The 21,080-nt window shown below is 40.7% G+C and overlaps 1 protein-coding gene across 1 annotated transcript in view; it reads left to right on the top strand.

Annotated features, from left to right (window-relative positions):
* LOC149467710 (uncharacterized) overlaps positions 1 to 21,080 on the top strand; it is a 249,499-nt gene that overhangs the window by 221,111 nt on the left and 7,308 nt on the right. Inside the window, exons 26-29 of the mRNA XM_089671215.1 lie at positions 9,144 to 9,308; positions 11,205 to 11,355; positions 13,617 to 13,681; positions 16,206 to 16,390. Of these exons, the coding sequence (XP_089527341.1) occupies positions 9,144 to 9,308; positions 11,205 to 11,355; positions 13,617 to 13,681; positions 16,206 to 16,390 (566 nt within the window). The remainder of the gene's footprint in view (positions 1 to 9,143; positions 9,309 to 11,204; positions 11,356 to 13,616; positions 13,682 to 16,205; positions 16,391 to 21,080) is intronic.

The raw sequence follows: 21,080 nt of genomic DNA on the forward strand, positions 1-21,080 counted from the left end.
TATTTTGAACAATTTAAAGAGCTGTGATATTCATTATCAATAACAGTTTTCTTTCCTTCATAATTGCCCAAAAGTAATTATATCATGTACAGGCCTTCTTATACGTGGATATGTATACATGGATACTATACTGGAAAACTCACTTTATACTGTACATTTCTAAAACTTAGTTTATTGGGATAGATCGGGGATGTAAAAAGTATTAAAGGGGTAAGAAGTGTAGAAGTGGGAACATTTTTAAAAGGCACCAAAAAAGTAGTACAACCCTTAGTAAAAGGTATGGAATCGCCACTCTTGGAAAATATTCAATTGTTTAATTGTGTAAAAAAAAAAATAATCACAGACATGCCTCAAAACCGTTTTCATTTAACATTTTAACCTTCTGGCTTTAAGAAACGCTTTAAAAAAAATAAAACTGAAGTCAGTTGCAATTGTTTTTGCAGATCAAGCAAAAATATGGAATCACACAATTCTGATGAAAATATTATGAAATAATGAAACAAAACACTACAGTACACCACTAGTAGTTTGTTGCACCATCTCTGGCTTTTATAACAGCTTGAATTCTCTGAGGCATGGATTTAACCATCGACAAACAGTATTCTTCATCAATCCGGCTCCAACTTTCTCCTATTGCAGTTGCCAGATCAGCTTTGTAGGTTGGAGCATGGACCATTTTCTTTCATTTCCACTATAGATTTTCAATTGGATTGAGGTCCATACTATTTGCAGGTCATGCCACTGACATTATGGCCCTGATTTACTAATGTGCCTAGATACATTTCTGTGGACTAACGTCTGCTTTTCAATAGAGTCCGTCTACTTTTAGACTGCAAAGACATTTACTAAAGAGAGTCTAACAAGTAGACTCAAAATCGAATTTACTAACCAGGCACAATCCAGGAATCAGTCTAAGAAAGCAGACGTGCTAGAAGCACGTCTAACACCACGAAAATTCACTGCAGAGACATGTTCACATTGAAATTTGCTTTCGCAAATATCGGGACTTCACTTTAAACAATATCTTACATTTCAAAATATTTTTTCAATGGGTAAAAAATATTTTTTTAAGGGAATTCATGACAGTCAAGAACTAGACACTTTTCCAGCGTCTATGCAGGGATAGAAATGAGCATGTGCAGAACACATTTTAGCCGTCTGCCATGGTTGCTTTCTTTTTAGACGCTGTTTAATAGTAAATCTCTGTGTGGAGTCCTCTGCAAGTCATCACTCGATCGCGTCTACTGTGTTTAACAAACAGCAGTATTTGTAGCTTGGCATGTCTTTATGTATTCTAATTTGATTTCCTTAGTTCTATTGATTCTGTTTTTGTTTCTTATCCTTTATAATTATTTCTGTAATGGTTTTACATATTTCGAAGGTCTAGATAATATATATTTTGACAGCTGAATCTAAAAATAAAGGTCGGCAATAAAAAAAAATAAAATTATAATATAGGTGTGATTTTTATTTTAAATTATAAGTATTCTCATATGCAAACAGATAAACGCCAAAGGCACAAAGCCCATGGTTGTGCGCCACCTAGCGAACATATCCGGCATTGCATCTAGAAATGTGCACAACGTCATTACATATTTACGAACAGGAAAGAGTCGAAAGTAGACTCTTTTTAATCAGCTTGCTGGGTGCCTTTCTGAAGACTGACAAGTCTTGATTGATTGAATTGAGTCTGCCTGAATGTTCAGCATCTGCTGGTAGACTCAATTCTTAATAAATCAGGGCCTATATGTCTTTCTTGAAGGAAAAGTTTTACGGCTTTTGCCCTATGGCAAGATGCATTATCATTCTCATTGCCAAACATCCTTTCAACTTATGGAAAAAAGAAAAGTGTCCAAAAACTCCATTATAAACTTTATTGAAGATTTAATGACCATCATCTCCCCCATACCTTTACCTGACATACAACCCTATATCATCAATGATTGTGGAAAATTGCATGTTTTCTTAAGGAAGTTGTCTTTATGCATATTATTGGAATGACACCAAACAAAAATTCCAGCATCATCACCCTGCCCAATGCAGATGTGTGATTCATCACTGAATATCATCCAGTCATCCACAGTCCATAATTGTTTTTCTTTAGCCCACTGTAACCTTGTTTTTTTTCTGTTTAGGTGTTAATGATGGTTTTTGTTTGGCTTTTCTGTATGTAAATCCCATTTCCTTTAGGTGATGTCTTATAGTTTGGTCACAGACATTAACTCCAGTTTCTGCCCATTTGTTTCTCATTTGTTTTGTTGTGCATTTTCTGTTTTTGAGGCATACTGCTTTAAGTTTTCTATCTTAACACTTTGATGTCTTCCTTGGTCTACCAGTACGCTTCTGTTTTACAACCTTCCCATTTGATTTGTACTTGGTCTAGATTTTAGACACAGCTGAGTGGGAACAACCAATATCTTTTGCAACATTCTGTGATGATTTACCTTCTTGAAGAGGTTTTATAATCCCCTCCTTTGTTTCAATTGACATCTCTCGTGGTGGAGCCATGATTCCTGTCAATCAGCTTGGTACAACAGCTCACCAAGGTGTGCAAGCACTCTTTTTTTTAACTTCAGACCAATTAGCAGATGTAATCTGATGCAGATGTTTGTTTTAGAACTGCAAAGTACATGGTGATTCCATAATATTTTCCTCAGAATTGAGTGATTCTATATTTTTTCCTCGGCTTGATCTGCAAAAACAGTTGCAATTGACTACAGTTTTCTTTATTTTTAATTTTTTTAAGTGTTTCTTAAAACCAGAAGGTTGGAATGTTAAATGAAAATAGTTTTGAGGCAAGTCTGTGATTGTTTTTCTTTCTACACAATTAAACAATTGAATGAACATTTTCCAAGATTGGTGATTCCATACTTTTTGCCAGGGGTTGTACTATTGTTAGGATATAATCCTACGTGGAAGCTGTAATTCCACTGACCTCCTCTAGGGGCTACAGCAATAGCTTTGAGTCTGACAATTTCAGACATCTTGGTAAAGGCAAATACCTTCAGGTGTGCCATGTACCCATACTTCAATCATTGCTGGATTTTGGCTGTAAGATGCTTTATCCTTACACATCCACTAGTAGCTGAATTTTGCCTTCACAATTCTTTAGAATTAATTTAGATAAATAATTTATTTAATAAGCAAACAGCATTTGTTTATGAATTACTAGAATCCCATGCATACTTATACTTTGCTATGCATGTTTCTTATTCCCTTTATTTATAATGTCGTATGATTAACAATGAGATTATTATATATTATATGCATAAAACACTCTACACCTTGGGGATGAATTAAAAAAAATTGCAGAGCTATTCATCCTGAATAAAGTGAATCAGATAATTGCTGCATTATGGCAACTAGATGACACTTATGATTATAGTACATAAACACTTATTTACTGTGATTGTCATCTAGTGGATATAATGCAGTTTTTTTCATGTTCAATCTGGAAAAAAAAGTCTTATAACCTACGATTTTGCCCCATAAACAATTGTACGTATAGTTTCACAGGACAACTGACTCAAATCTTTTTTATAAATACACCACCATGTGTTGTTTATTTCCAATTGGCTCAATTGAATCATCGCATATGAATCATGTCTGTTTTTTTTTCCTTTTTTATTGTACTTAATTTGATTAGTCTTATTTTATTTGGTACCGATCAGTGACTGTGCACATTCATATCTGAAACATAGTAAAATGTGTTTACTATGCTTCGGTTTGTGAATGAATGGGAAGCCACTCAGCACAGAGAACTTTTCATTCAATCATTATGTAAAGCAGCTGAGGCTGCAGAGAAAGGGACTGGGAAATCTCTGGCCTCAGTCCCTTTCTTTGGGTCTGTTTAGCCCCCCTGATATTTCATCAAAGCCCCCAACAGGCTCCTAAAAAAAATTGTAAAAACATGTTAAAAATTGAAAAATTTTTTTAACACTATCATTGCTTTTAACAGTAATAACCACTGTTATAAGCAATCATTTTTATGACTGGTATCCGTTCATTGCCATTATATATTACCGTAATAGCTGTGATTGGCCAGAGCTATTGCATGGTACAGATGTGCTGTGATTGGTCCTGTTTGTACCATGTGATTGCTGTGACCAATCACAGAGACAATCACAACAGTACACAATGGATGACTATGAATGAAAGCCATTCATTGTATACAACTGTCATGTGATCACTGTGATTGGTCACAGCAATCGCATGGTACCAGGGCTGGCCCAGTACAATGACGTATCTTCTGATATGTCCAGTGGACACAGAGGATGACAGATATTGCCGCAGTGTGACCCCATATGACATCCACCCAGATTTAGAAAGCTCACGCTCGGCCGTCTGTTTACTATAGGCCAGGTGAGAGGTAGATAGACGGTAGCAATTAGAATATACTGTACAGTTGGTAGTAAGCTAATGGTCTAGAGGATGACCCCTAAACTCTATACTGTTATAGCAACAGTCTGTCAGCCTATAGAAACCCCTCTCCCTGCTGGCCAGCATGTTGGGGCCCAAATCTGGCATTGGATTGCTTTAAGATGAGTTTTTCTTAACCAGGTTATAGGTGACTACACTGTGTTACAAGCAAATAATACTTTTCCTCTTTAACTTCTTGCCGACCGCAGATAGCCGAATGACGGCTGCACTGCGGCCGGCCAGTTCTGGGTGGACATCATATGACATCTTCCCAGAACGCGCTCTCCTGCACGCCCCCGGGGGCGCGCACCCGACGATCTCCGTGATCGCTGTGTCCTACGGACACAGCTGATCACGTGACGTGGTAAAAGGCTAATCACAGTGGCCTTTTACCACGTGATCAGCCGTGTCCAATGACACGCTGATCACAGGGAAATGCAAATGCCGGTTCTCGGCTGCACTTTCCTCACGCTGTCAAATCGTGAGGAAAGTACTGCCGAGAACCGGCAGTTGTCAGAGCAGGGATCGGCACCGATCATCAGGGCACTGATCATCAGTGCCCTGATGATCGGTGCCCAGCAGTGCCACCCACAAAATCTGCCCACCTGTGCCCAGCAGTGCGCCCACATGTGCCCATCAGTGCGCCCACCTGTGCCCAGCAGTGCACCCACCTGTGCCCAGCAGTGCCCCCACCTGTGCCACCCAGCAGTGTCACCACCTGTGCCCAGAAGTGCCACCTACCCGTGCCCAGTAGTGCCACCCACCTGTGCCCACCCACCTGTGCCCACCAGTGCCACCCACCTGAGCACACCAGTGACACCCACCAGTGCCCATCAGTGCAGCCCAGCAGTGCTGCCAGTCAGTGCCACCAGTCAGTGCCCAGCGGTTGTGCCAGTCAGTGCCCAGCATTGCCGCCAGTCAGTGTCCAGCAGTGATGCCAGTCAGTGCCACCTATCAGTGCTGTCTATCAGTACCCATTATCAGTGTCGCCTATCAGTGCCACCAATCAGTGCCGCATATCAGTGCCACCTATCCGTGACACCTCATTAGTGCTGCCTATCAGTGCCACCTATCCGTGCCACCTCATTAGTGCTGCCTATCAATGCTGCCTATCAGTGCCACCTATCAGTGCCCATCAGTGCTGCCTCATCAACGCACATCAGTGAAGGAGAAAAATTACCTGTTTGAAAAATGTTATAATGGAAACAAAAACTTTTTTTTTTTCAAAATTTTTGGCATTTTTTGTTTATAGGTCAAAAAGTAAAGTGCCCAGCAGCAATTAAATACCACCAAACGAAAGCTCTATTTGTGAGAAAAAAATGATAAAAATTTCATATGGGTACAATCTTGCATGACCGCGCAATTGTCAATCAAAGTGCAACAGCGCTGAAAGCTGAAAATTGGCCTGGTAAATAAGGGGGTATAAGTGCCCGGTAGGCTAGTGGTTAAATGGAAACTATGGAGTTTTCCCAGCTTCTTCTCACCAACTGTTTTACTTCATGGGCTCAGCAATCAGCAGGGGCATTCACCCCAATGATCAGGAGATAGCAATTGTCAGTGACAGTGGCATTCTCCCTAACAGCAGATGGCAGCACTGGTCAGTGACAGTGGAATTCTCATTTACCAGGAGATATCTGCTATCCCACATCTCTGTGTCCCTGTGATGCAAGGGTGAAAGGTTCTGTCCATCATCCACAATGTGCTCAACACATTCCCCTCAAGCCTGAAAACAAACATTTCTCTCCACAGAGAGGTAATGCTAGGATATAAAAGAAAAGGGCGCAGCGCTAAAACACAATATAATTAAACCATATACATATAGAATGGTGACAAAGTGCAAAAAACTGTGCATAAGAATGGTGATAGTCCAGAGCGCTGCGGGCTCTGGTCGGTGTCAAGCGGGTCATAGACTATGCGGTGAAGAGTCCAAAAACTTGCAGAGTCTCTTAGGGGACAGCTGAGGGGTGTCCTAGTGTGGCAACACACGATTTATAAGAGGATCCTTTGGATGGACTGCTGCGCTTGGATGATGACCAAATCCGTTTATGAGACAACTGCGTATGGATATCGGGATACCATCTATATGCATATTTGAATTATGCATCTGGTGAGTGCATGATTCAGTCACTCTGATCACCGGAAGACACTCGCTTTGCCAGTCACCATTTATGATGTTTAAAGGACTATCACCATTCTTATGCACAGTTTTTTGCACTTTGTCACCATTCTATATGTATATGGTTTAATTATATTGTGTTTTAGCGCTGCGCCCTTTTCTTTTATATGTCTTTTTAAGTTTTTTGGTACTTATTGGCGCATAGCAGCTCTTCCATCTAGCGCTCACTTTATTTTTACTTTTTAATGCTAGGATATGTTGTCCATCCTCCAATCTGAAAACAAAGGTTTAGGCTGTCTGGAAACTATGTACAGTGAGGAACAGAAGTATTTGAACACCCTGCGATTTTGCAAGTTCTCCCACTTAGAAATCATGGAGGGGTCTGAAATTCACATTGGAGGTGCATTCCCACTCTGAGAGACAGAATTTAAAAAAAAAATCAGGAAATCACATTGTATGATTTTTAAAGAATTTATTTGTCTTGCACTGCTGAACATAAGTATTTGAACACCTGAGAAAATCAGTGTTAATATTTGGTACAGAAGCCTTTGTTTGCAATTACAGAGGTCAAACGTTTCCTGTAGTTCTTGACCAGGTTTGCACACACTGCAACAGGGATTTTGGCCCACTCCTCCATGCAGTTCTCCTCTAGATCTGTTAGGTTTCAGGGGTGTTGCTGAGCAACATGGAGTTTCAGCTCCCTCCAAAGATGTTCTATTGGATTTAGGTCTGGAGACTGGCTAGGCCACTCCAGAACCTTGATATGCTTCTTACGGAGCCACTCCTTGGTTATCCTGGCTGTGTGGTTTGGGTCGTTGTCATGTTGGAAGACCCAGCCATGACCCATCTTCAATGCTCTGAGTGGGGGAAGGAGGCTGTTGCTCAAAATCTCACAATAAATGGCCCCATTCATCCTTTCCTTAATACAGTGCAGTCGTCCTTTCCCCTTCGCAGAAAAGCACCCCCAAAGCATGATGTTACCACCCCCATGCTTCACAGTAGGGATTGTGTTCTTGGGATGCAACTCATCCTTCTTATTCATCCAAACACGACGAGTGAAGTTTAGACCACAAAGTTCTACTTTGGTCTCATCTGACCACATGACTTTCTCCCATGCCTCCTCTGGATCATCTAGATGGTCATTGGCAAACTTCATACGGGCCTGGACATGTGATGACTTGAGCAGGGGAACCTTCCGTGCTATGCATGGTTTGAAACCATGACGGCATAGTGTTCGAACGACAGTGACCTTTGAAACTGTGGTCCCAGCTCTCTTCATGTCATTGACCAGCTTCTCCCTTGTAGTTCTGGGCTGATTCCTCACCTTTCTTATCATCAGTGATACCCCATGAGGTGAGATCTTGCATGGAGCCCCAGTCCGAGGGAGACTGACAGTCGTCTTTAGCCTCTTCCATTTTCTAACAATTGCTCCAACAGTTGATCTATTTTCACCAAGCTGCTTGGCAATTGCCCCGTAGCCCTTTCCAGCCTTGTGGAGGTCCACAATTTTGTCTCTGGTGTCTTTTGACAGCTCTTTGGTCTTGCCCATGGTAGTAGTTGGCGTCTGACTGACTGTGGGGTGGACAGGTGTCTTTAAAGAGCTCAGACAGGTGCTACTAAGTTAGATTAATGAGTGGAGTAGAGGTGGACTTTTTAAAGGCATAGTCACAGGTCTTTGAGAGCCAGAATTCTTGCTGTTTCATAGGTGTTCAAATACTTATGTTCAGCAGTGCAAGACAAATAAATTCTTTAAAAATCATACAATGTGATTTCCTGAATTTTTTTTAATATTCTGTCTCTCATAGTGGGAATGCACCTACAATGTGAATTTCAGACCCCTCCATGATTTCTAAGTGGGAGAACTTGCAAAATCGCAGGGTGTTCAAATACTTCTGTTCCTCACTGTATCTCACAAGTTATAGTTGCTCCCTACAGGCTCTGTCCTTCCCACAATCTGCAGCAGTCCATATCCCTTTCCTCTGTGTCCTCCTTCAGCCAATCACCAGCCATACATATTGGCTCACCCAAAATTGCTACCCCCAGGGTTGAAAACACTCCATAGCTTAGCAATATTTGTGGTCTTCTCCAAAATGGTCACTACAGCTCAGCATTGCAGGGAATACTTTTACCCTCCTTGTGCCACAGGTAGGGGCCAAAGCTTCCAAACAGGAGAAAAACATCTATAACTACTGCAAATCTAGCTACGATGTTAAAGTGGTTCTAAAGCATTAAGGTTTTTCACCTTAATGCAGCAGCAACAGGGGATGGGGCCGAGCCACCTGTTCTGAGTCAATGGATGCAGACAGGGCAGCTTGGGAATGAACCCCCATGGAAAATGGCTTCCCATAGGGGTACCGACTGAAGGGGCCAGGAGCACCAGCGGGGGACCCTAGAAGTGGAGGATCATGGCTGCTCTGTGCAAAACCATTGCACAGAGCAGGCAAGTAGATATGTTTTGTTATTTTAATGTTAAAAAAAAGTATTATTATTATTATTAAACTGCATTGTTGGTAAGCGTCGAGGGCATATGTATTTTACACTTGCACAAAATATTTAATCTAGGTACACATATGATTCAATATAATTATTATTATTCCTTTTGGTTTAGATTTTGGGACAACGCGTGCTGTAGCCTTGGTAAAAAAAAGCAACAAAGACATCAACTGGAACAACCTTAAGGGCATGAAGGCCTGCCATACTGCTGTTGGTGATATTACTGGATGGGTTGTCCCAGTTGGTCTTATTAGGAGGCAGAACGACAACTGTGACATTGGTGAGTACAGCTCAGATATAGATATATGTTGATATTAGTAGACATGAGCGGTTCGTTTTGTCAGAAATCGAAATTCAGATGAGATTTGGATTTATCTAAATTTTTGAATTACAACAGAAAAAATGTAAACGAATCCGAAATAATGAAACAAAATTTCATCGCAATAACAAATTATCCAAATTTGAAAACTGAATTGAATTTGAAAACAAATTCAAAAACCATATTGCTGACTATTTCTAATTTCTTTTAAAGACTGTGTGTATATGAATATAGCTGTCTTCCACAATTCTATTTTAAAAAAGAATAGAATAAAGCAGAATAGAATAGAAAATAAAAGAATAGAACAGAATACAATAGAATAAAAAAAATACAACAGAATAGAAAAGAATAGAAAATAATAGAATAGAATAGAAAAAATTTGAACAGAGAAAAATAGAATAGAATAAATATAACTGTCTTTTGGATTTTGAATTTTGAAATTCGAATTTCAAATAGAATGGAAAAGAATTAAATAGAAAGCATATAGCCGTCTTCCCAAATACATATTTCAAAAAGAATAGAATGCAATAAAATAGAATAGAAAAGAAACCAAATAAAATATAATAGAGTAGAATATAATAGAAAAGAACAGAATAGAATGATTATAGGTCAAAAAGGAATAAACGAAACAAAACCAAACTAATAGAACAGAATAGAATAAAATAAAATATAAAAAAATGGGTAAAAAACGAATAAAAGATATTAAACAAATCTGAATTAAACTATGAATGCAACAAAACAAAATTAGTAACTTAACAAATTGATCCAAAACAAAACGAAAATATTTTTTTCATTCTGCACATGTGAGATGTGCAAAATGCCTCTACAGAACAAAAACGCATAAAAAGTGTTACTAAACCCCCAACAGTAAAATCAGTCTGTATATGCAGTAAAGCATGCTTCTTATACTCACTTGGAACCTAAGGGGTTAATCCTCTGCATTGTGTAAAAAGGCTGTTTGATCCTTTCTTCTCTGCCCCTCCTTTTGTTGAAATGACCACCTGATACAGACTGAATCCATAGTAACATGCTCATGCTCAGTTTGGTGTGCATTGCTAGAGAGGTTTTTTTTTTTACTTGGGAGAGTGCATGTGATCAGCACAGGGCCAATCAGCACTGCCCAGACAGGGGGTCAGAGGTTTCACATTCTCCTAGAGCAGAAAGAAAACTCCTCCTACAAGTTTTAACCAGTGCTCAGCTGAAGTCACAAGACTGCTCTAACTGCTTTTGAGAAATTGATTTGGCAGTTTATATTTACTAAAATAATTGCATTTCCATGTTCTGTATACTGTGGCAGACCAGATATAGTGAATACAGTGTCCTGGGTTTCGTAACACCTTAACCTATTTTACAATTATTTATGTATTTGTTTAGCTAGTTACAACATTTAGTCTATGCAGTCTATTTAAAGTTCAGCAACTCAAAAGCTTTTGCAGATAATAAATCATGGGTTTAGTCATGGGTTTAGTAACACTTTAACTAATCCTCACATATGGCAGTCACCCAATAAAGGTTTTAACTAACTTTTATTCTTCTGCCCATGAAGAATAGACACGGGATAAGGCACAAGTAAGCATTAGGTTTTACCGAGTGGTTCAGTGACCAAAGAAATACACAAGGCTGCAGAAGGCCTGTTTTACAGATGAGCAGTGAGCTACATAGCCAGTACATCATATCAGACTCTTGCATGCCACCAGTTATAGCTGAAAGCTATCTATGGAATATAGAGGTTAGAAGCTTAGACAGAGGCAGACATATTGGCATTACCAGCACTCATTACTGCCAGGGTCCAATGTTAAGTTTAGGAACTGACTGCCTGATTTGGTTTATGGCTTATACTGTGTTAATACTGGGCAGATTCCTTCTTTGGTGAAAGCTGTGCTCCTGGATCAGATACTAAATCCAACCTCTGTAAACTGTGCATTGGTGACCCCAAGAACTCCAAAGCCAATACAAGATGTTCTCCCAGCGATATGGAGGCTTATTATGGAGACAAAGGTGCCTTTAGGTAAAATAAATGAATATTTGTGCAGAAATAAAAATGTTTTAGGACACACTGTTGTTCTAATCAGTTGGCAGCTTCCCTCAGTCTCAATCCTTACCATGTGAGGAACAGATTATTTGTACTGTGTTTGTTGTTTATGCAGTGTGATGTGAAGTCTTCATTTGAGAAAAGCAAAGTACGTTATGCATGCTATACCATGAACAGGTAACATTCTACACAATGAGCAAGGTACATTGTAATGGGCAGGGTACAGTCTGTACAATTTGATAGGTAGGATACACAACTTACAATGTGAGAGAAAGGATACAATAAATACAATGTGTTTGGCAGGATAGATGCAGGGTCCAATCTATACATTTTGATGGGTAGGGTACATTCTATACAATGTGATTGGCAGGGTACATTCTGTACAATGGGATTGGCAGGGTACATTTTATAGAAAGTGATTGGCAGGGCACATCCTGTGCAATGTAATGGGCAAGGTACATTCTGTAAAATGTCATAAGCAAGGTCCATTCTTTACAATCTAATAGGCAGGGAACATTCAGTACAATGTGATAAGCAGGATATATTCTAAACAATATGATGTCTTGTTGGGCAGGGTACATTCTGCACATCGTGATGGCCAGGATACATTCTGTAGATCACATTGGGCAGGGTACATTGTGTACATTGTGATGGGCAAGGTACATCCTGTACCTCATGATGGGCAAGGTACATTCTGCAGATCACGTTGGGCAGGGTACATTCTGTACATTGTGATGGGCAAGGTACATTATGCAGATCACGTTGGGCAGGGTACATTCTGTACATTGTGATGGGAAAGGTACATTATGCAGATCACGTTGGGCAGGGTACATTCTGTAGATCATGTTGGGCAGGGTACATTCTGTACATCGTGATGGGCAGGGTACGTTCTGTACCTCATGATGGGCAAGGTACATTCTGTAGATCACGTTGGGCAGGGTACATTCTGTACATTGTGATGGGCAGGGTACATTCTGTAGATCATTTTTGGGCAGGGTACATTCTGTACATCGTGATGGGCAGGATACATTCTGTAGATCACGTTGGGCAGGATACATTCTGTACATTGTGATGTGGAAGGTATATTCTATACATTGTGATGGGAAGGGTACATTCTGTGCATTGTGATGGGAAGGGTACATTCTGTGCATTTTGATGGGCAGGGTACATTCTATACATCATGATGGAAAGGGTACATTCTGTACATAGTGATGGACAAGGTATAGACCAGGGGTCAGCAACCTTAAACACTCAAAGAGCCACTTGGACCCGTTTCCCACCACAAAAAAAAAAAACACTGGGAGCCACAAAATCCTTATGACATCTAAAATGAAGACAACACTGCATATATAATTTGTTATCTTTATGCTATGTATAAAAACACTATATCACCTTTTGTCTTTGAACTCATCACAGGCGATTCAGTACACCACAGCTTAATTTCTGCACAATTCCACTCTTGTTTTTCAAGTCTGAGAATAGATGTTCTGAAATCTTAATGAATGATTTTTTTTATAATCATCATCTGTGAACGGCTTCCCAGGCCTGACTATTTCCTGAGCGGCCACAAAACTAGCATGTGTAGTTGAATTTGCAGACTTCATCCACCTGAAATGATTTTTGCTCAAATCAGCTCCAAAATGGCTTTTCTTGTCTCATCTCCATCCGGATATTTTTCAGCAAAGGCTGTATGTTTATTCTGGAAATGTCTTGTAACATTCGACTTTTTGTTGTTTGCCAATTTCTTACCACATATTAAGCATACTGGTAAAACAGTCTCGTCAGTAGTGAAAACAAATTAATATGCCCACGAACTATTAAACGTTCTGTTTTCTTCTGAAACTTTTCTTTTCTTGGATTTATCCATGGTTGGCTGCCCTAGCAGGGTGGCCGCCCTATCACAATAAATCTCGTGCCGACGGGGTGTCTGGCGGGATGTTCGTCGGGGTGTCACGCATTGGCGGATGTGACGTATATCTGCAGTGACAGGGAGCCGCAGCAGAGTGATGACGGAGCCACATGCAGCTCTGAAGCCACGGGTTGCTGACCCTGGTATAGACAAACAGATAAGAGTTTTGATGGAACCTGATTAGAAAGTTACAGTGTTTAGTTGTAGGACTGGTGACATGAAGGAATTTCTATTTATACTGTGTGATGAAGTGGAGTAGGATTGGTTCATAATATACAATCATTTTTATATTATAATTTCATTTTCTATTGCTTTGATTCTGTTTTAGATGTCTAGTGGAAAAAGGAGATGTGGCATTTGTGCCTCACACTGTTGTATTTGAAAACACAGATGGTAAGCAAATAATTTGATACAAAAGGGAAGAGGTGGGGAGCACTGGAAGACAATTCAGATATGCAACCCAACAGATGGTCATATAAATAAAAAAGATAAATGGGATAGGTTGTGGGCTATTGAAGTAAAAAGTCTATATTTACAAAAAAGTCCTTATATGTACAAGTCCAAAGGTGAATAACTTCTCCTAATGGATGTTGATCCCGGCATGTATGGAGTAGATGGCAGCAAGCTGTTAGAGCAAGAAGCAACTCTAATGCACAGAAGGAAAGGGGAAACACAGTAGTGCCACTCTACAGTAAGTGTAGTTGTGCTTAAAACCAAACGTTTAATAAGGTAAACAACTCACAAGGATATAGTGTAAGATCGCAATAATAAGCCACTCCCAGCGGTTCAGGTCTGGATGCTGGATGCCGTGCAGTCCTCCTCTTCCTGGTATCCTGGGCTCCAGGAGTGGCCTACCCATATTGGGAATCCTTCTTCAGGAGCACACTTGACAGAATCAGTACGCTGATCAGTACCCACTCCTAATCTTTAATAGAGTAATCTGTAGGGTAGATTGGAATTCAAAGCATGTGCATGTTACCCGTTGAGGTACAAATGAGTAGACCAAGGAGAAGCTACTGCCTCCTGCGTGGGAAATTCAGTTACGTTCAGTAAACAGCCAGTGGTCCTGTATATACAGTCAGGTCCATAAATATTGGGACATCGACACAATTCTAACATTTTTGGCTCTATACACCACCACAATGGATTTGAAATGAAACGAACAAGATGTGCTTTAACTGCAGACTGTCAGCTTTAATTTGAGGGTATTTACATCCAAATCAGGTGAACGGTGTAGGAATTACAACAGTTTGCATATGTGCCTCCCACTTATTAAGGGACCAAAAGTAATGGGACAATTGGCTTCTCAGCTGTTCCATGGCCAGGTGTGTTATTCCCTCATTATCCCAATTACAATGGGCAGATAAAAGGTCCAGAGTTAATTTCAAGTGTGCTATTTGCATTTGGAATCTGTTGCTGTCAACTCTCAAGATGAGATCCAAAGAGCTGTCACTATCAGTTAAGCAAGCTATCATTAGGCTGAAAAAACAAAACAAACCCATCAGAGAGATAGCAAAAACATTAGGCATGACCAAAACAACTGTTTGGAACATTCTTAAAAATAACTAACGCACCGGTGAGCTCAGCAACACCAAAAGACCCGAAAGACCACGGAAAACAACTGTGGTGGATGACCGAAGAATTCTTTCCCTGGTGAAGAAAAACACCCTTCACAACAGTTGGCCAGATCAAGAACACTCTCCAGGAGGTAGGTGTATGTGTGTCAAAGTCAACAATCAAGAGAAGACTTCACCAGAGTGAATACAGAGGGTTCACCACAAGATGTAAACCATTGGTGAGCCTCAAAAACAGGAAGGCCAGATTAGAGTTTGCCAAACGACATCTAAAAAAGCCTTCACAGTTCTGGAACAACATCCTATGGACAGATGAGACCAATTCAACTTGTACCAGAGTGATGGGAAGAGAAGAGTATGGAGAAGGAAAGGAACTGCTCATGATCCTAAGCATACCACCTCATCAGTGAAGCATGGTGGTGGTAGTGTCATGGCGTGGGCATGTATGGCTGCCAATGGAACTGGTTCTCTTGAATTTATTGATGATGTGACTGCTGACAAAAGCAGCAGGATGAATTCTGAAGTGTTTCGGGCAATATTATCTGCTCATATTCAGCCAAATGCTTCACAACTCATTGGACGCCGCTTCACAGTGCAGATGGACAATGACCCAAAGCATACTGCAAAAGCAACCAAAGAGTTTTTTAAGGGAAAGAAGTGGAATGTTATGCAATGGCTAAGTCAATCACCTTATCTGAATCCCTTTGAGCATGCATTTCACTTGCTGAAGACAAAACTGAAGGGAAAATGCCCCAAGAACAAGCAGGAACTGAAGACAGTTGCAGGAGAGGCCTGGCAGAGCATCACCAGGGATGAAACCCAGCATCTGGTGATGTCTATGCGTTCCAGACTTCAGGCTGTAATTGACTGCAAAGGATTTGCAACCAAGTATTAAAAAGTGAAAGTTTGATTTATGATTAATATTTTGTCCCATTACTTTTGGTCCCTTAATAAGTGGGAGGCACATATGCAAACTGTTGCAATTCCTACACCGTTCACCTGATTTTTATGTAAATACACTCAAATTAAAGCTGACAGTCTGCAGTTAAAGCGCATCTTGTTCATTTCATTTCAAATCCATTGTGGTGGTGTATAGAGCCAAAAATGTTAGAATTGTGTCGATGTCCCAATATTTATGGACCTGACTGTATATTCAGGATCAGGGGGTGTGAGCTCCTGCTTTAGTAACATGTGAATAAGGGTGTAATGCAACATGTTACTAAAGGTGAACTTATCCTTTAAAGATTTAGCTTTCATTGACTTCAGTGGAATTTGGATTATTATTCAGAATTTGTGAGCTATTTGACTTTAAGTGTTTGACTGAAATGACTTGTATCTTGCAGGTAAAAATCCAGCAGAGTGGGCTAAAAATTTGAAATCAGAAGATTTTGAACTATTATGTTTGGATGGCACACGTGCCCCTGTCAGTGAGCACAAGGGTTGCAAACTTGCAGGCATCCCACCTCGTGCCATTGTCACTCGGGAGAAGAGCATCAGTGATGTTGTAAGAATTGTTACTAATCAACAGGTAAATAGTTTTTACTGTTTCCGCTTAGAATGTACATAAATTGCAGGGAATCTGATCAGTGTACACAATATCCTTATAGGTCATAGTTTTTAAACACCACATCTTCTTCTTCAACAGATCTTCTGCTGTATACATTTTGTGTAAACATGCTCCAAACTAGCCTTTTTTTTTTAGCTCCTTTCCCAGCCAGCACTCACAGCAGTCTAACTAGGACTTTACCTCTCATCTGAGCGGCACCCATTTTTCAAATTTTTTTGCTTTGGTGTTTTTTTATGACTGACTACTAGACATGTGCACACTAGAAAATTGTACTTTGTTTCATTTTCAGATCCATTCTTTAATTGAAGTATTCATTTTCAGATTCATTCGCTAATGGACTTATTCATTTTCAGAATTTGCTTCATATCTCATCTGTTTTGTTTTATTCGGAATAGCACATGTTGTTATGATGTGGGTGACCACCACGTCCTTAACAACCATGACTCATCTGCTGTCAGTGGGATTCCCCACTGTCAGCAGAATGTAAACAAAAGAAGTGTCAGTAAAAAAAAAGTGTGGGAAGCCCCCCAATCTATTCCAGACCCTTTGGGTCTGATTTGGATTTTGAGTGGAGCCCCATGTCAAAAGTAAAAAGAAAATGGTGTAAGATCCCCCCAAAATCCATACCAGGCCCTTATCTCAGCATGCAGCTCGGCAGGCCAGGAAAGGGGGGAAAGAATGACCACCCCTCGTGAACCATAACAGGCCACATGCCCTCAATATGGGGGGGTGCTTTGGGGGAGGGGGGCTCCCTTACCTCAATGCACCTTGTCCCCATGTTGATGGGGATAAGGGCCTCTTCCCCACAACCCTGTGAGGTGGTTGTGGGGGTTGGCAGGTGGGGAGGCTTATTGGAATCTGGAAGCCCCATTAACAAATGGGCCCCCAGATCCCGGTCTTCCCTTATGTGAATGAGTAGGGGTATGTAGTACCCCTACCCATTCACCAAAAAAGTATCAAAAGTAAATAAAAACAAATATTTTGACAAGTCCTTTATTAAAATAAAATGTTCCACAAAGTAGATCCAAAGTCAATCATGATGAACACCGCCCCACACGAAAAGAAAAAACCCGGCCGAACACGATGTATCCATCCAAAAACACACAATGAATGACAGGTGAACATGGGGACGGGGTGACCCCACCTCCATGTCTACCTGTCATTGGGTGAGTGTCTCTCCACGGGACACGTTGAAAGGATTAAATGGAATATATTTGCCAAATAGCAGGTAGACATGGGGGCAGGGTATTGTGGTCACAATTGTGGTATTGTGACCATATAATTAAGGCCATTTTTCAGGTACAGGGGACTTTTACAGTAATGTGGCCTTTTCCTGCTTATGTTAGACAACTGATGGGAAAGGATGGTTGAGGTACTTCACAGATGCTTTTTTATACTCTAGAACACAATCAGAATGGCTAAAATAGACTACAAGAGACACATGGCGGAGGAGAATATAAAAACTCAAGAGATTTTTTAAATATAAAATATCGAGCTCAGAACATATTGGCCCCTTAAAAGATGATGAAGGGATGTTGGTTACAAATCACAAGGAGAAGGCAACTGTACTAAACTCATTCTTCTCCTCAGTTTTTACAGGGGAAAAGGAGGGGTATAGTATTCAAGACTGTATTATTAGTAACACATTGTAGAATGTACCTTATGGTCTAACTGAAGTTCTAACAGTGTCTGAAAAAGATGAAAATCTTATAGCCAGACCACTATTCCTAATTTTTATGGACAGCATACCGACAGGAATGGTACCATCAGATTGCTGAAGGGCCAATGCGGTGCCAATATTCAAAAAAGGGCAGAGACATATACCTGGGAACTACAGACCAGCTAGTCTAACATCAATAGTATGTAAACTATTGGAGGGGATAATAAGGGTCAATATCCAAGAATTTGCTGAGGAAACCAGTATAATTGGTAGCATGCAACATGGATTTACGAAAGGCCATTCTTGCCAAGCCAAACTGTTAACATTTTACGAGAAAGTGAGCTGGCATCTAGATAAAGGAAGGGCGGTGGATGTGGTGTACCTGGATTTTCCAAAAGCATTCGGTACAGTTCCACATAAATGCTTAATCTACAAAGTGAGGTCTGTAGGCTTGGACCAGAGGGTTTGTTCGTGAATAGAAAACTGGTTACAAGGACCCATCCAATCGGTGGAGATAAATAGCGAGTATTCAGACTGGTCTGAAATGGTAAGTGGGGTATCACAGGGCTCTGTCCTGGGACCAATTCTGTTTAATTTCTTCAAAAATGATACAGAGGTTTGTATAAGGCTCAATCTCAGTGTTTGCTGATGATACAAAGCTAAGTAGGGCAATAACTTCACAGCAGGATATAGAAACTTTACAAGAAGACCCCAATAACATATTGGGGTGGGCAACTACATGGAAAATGTAAAGTAGTGCACTTGGGGGCTAAAAATATGAGCACAAGTTATTCACTAGAGGAAGAACCTCTGGGGGAATCCAGGATGGAAAAAGATCTGGGGGTCCTAGTAAATGACAGGCTCAGCATTGGCATGCAATTCCAAGCTGCAGCAAGCAAAGCTAGCAAAATATTAGCATGCATTAAAAAAGGAATTTACTCCATAGATTAACCTCCCTAGCGGTCTGATTATGTCCATATTTCTGTGCTCAAAGCGGTACATTTTTTTGCATGGAAATATGTATTTTTTTATTGTAGGCCTGTAATTTTTAGGAATAACTCACTGAAATCTGTCCGAACAAGAGTCTAGTAAACATTCCGGGTATGATAAAATTTGAATCATGAAACCATAAATTATAGTTTAATAAATAATCATAAAATATAATAATATAATAATAATACATTTAATTTAATAATTTAATCAAACCAAAAACACTGAAATTTGAAATAGAGCACCAAGTTCGCACATCACTGAGCAAAGTCGCAAAATCGTTTTCAGTATCTGATGACGAATTTCACCACAAATCATCACTCAATTCTACAGTTCTAATTTACTATCGCTGTTCTCTAGCTGGTCTAAAACAGATTTTGACCTAAAGGGACGCTTTTTGGATGCCATGAACATTTCTCAGTTTCAAGGCAGAAAGAACAGTAAAAATGCAGGCAGGGCACAGGACAAAGCACTAGGGACAAAATGTATGTGAAATGGTTTGATACAGTAATGTTTTACTATGTGATTTTAGTGAATTTAGTGAATGCCACTTTTACAATTTTCAAATTTTCTGGCCATTCCATCCCCCGTACGTCCCGATGTCGCAGGGAACGGAACCCAGAAGACAGATTCCGGCATCGGCCGGAGGACATTGCCAGGGACACTGCAGGGGGACATCGCGGGATCGCAGGACAAGGGAAGTGCAGAAGAGATCCCGGAGCAATGCTGCAAGGTATTCCCGAGTGTAGCTCGGGGTTACTGGTTGTGGTGCTGAAACTTTACCCCGAGCAACACTCGAGAATACCTCCAGGGAGGTTAAAGGATAATCCCACCACTTTACAAAACTCTGGTTCGGCCATATCTGGAGTATGCAGTCCAGTTCTGGCCACCAGTCCTCGGGAAGGATGTGTGGGAACTGGAGAGATTCCAGAGAAAGGCAACTACGTTAATAAGTGGACTGGAGGACCTCAGTTACAAGGAATGACTACAAACATCAAACGTATTCTCCATGGAAGAAGCATTGATCGTTTTAAAACACTCATGGATGGGTATCTTGATGAGCACAGTATACAGGGATTCGGGCAATGATATTGACATGAACACACACCCACACAGGTTGAACTGGATGGACTGGTGTCTTTATTCAACAACGCTGAAGAAATGACACTTTGCTACAATGTAAAGTAGTGAGTGTACAACTTGTATAACAGTGAAAATTTGCTGTCCCCTCAAAATAACTCAACACACAGCCATTAATGTCTAAATCCCTGGCAACAAAAGTGAGTACACCCCTAAGTGAAAATGTCCAAATTGGGCTCAAAAGTGTCAATATTTTGTGTGGCCACCATTGTTTTCCAGCACTGCCTTAACCCTCTTGGGCATGGAGTTCACCAGAGCTTCACAGATTGCCACTGGAGTCCTCTTCCACTCCTCCATGACGACATCACGGAGCAGGTGGATGTTAGAGACCTTGCGCTCCTCCACCTTCCATTTGAGGATGCCCCACAGATGCTCAATAGGTTTTAGGTCTGGAGACATGCTTGACCAGTCCATCACTTTTACCCTCAGCTTCTTTAGCAAGGCAGTGGTCATCTTGGAGGTATGTTTGGGGTTGTTATCATGTTGGAATACTGCCCTGCAGCCCAGTTTCTGAAGGGGGGGGGGGATCATGCTCTGCTTAATTATATCACAGTACATGTTGGCAGTCATGGTTCCCTCAATGAACTGTAGCTCCCCAGTGCCAGCAGCGCTCATGCAGCCCCAGACTATGACACTCCCACCACCATGCTTGACTGTAAGCAAGACACACGTATCTTTGTACTCCTCACCTGGTTGCCACCACACACACGCTTCACACCATCTGAACCAAATACGTTTTTCTTGGTCTCATCAGACCACAGGACATGGTTCCAGTAATCCATGTCCTTAGTCTGCTTGTCTTCAGAAAACTGCGGGCTTTCTTGTGCAACATCTTTAGAAGAGGCTTCCTTCTGGAACGAC

The sequence above is a fragment of the Staurois parvus genome, unplaced genomic scaffold (assembly GCF_062004578.1).
Source record: "Staurois parvus isolate SC_StPar_1 unplaced genomic scaffold, SC_StPar_1.0 ptg000102l, whole genome shotgun sequence".
Classification (NCBI taxonomy): domain Eukaryota; kingdom Metazoa; phylum Chordata; class Amphibia; order Anura; family Ranidae; genus Staurois; species Staurois parvus.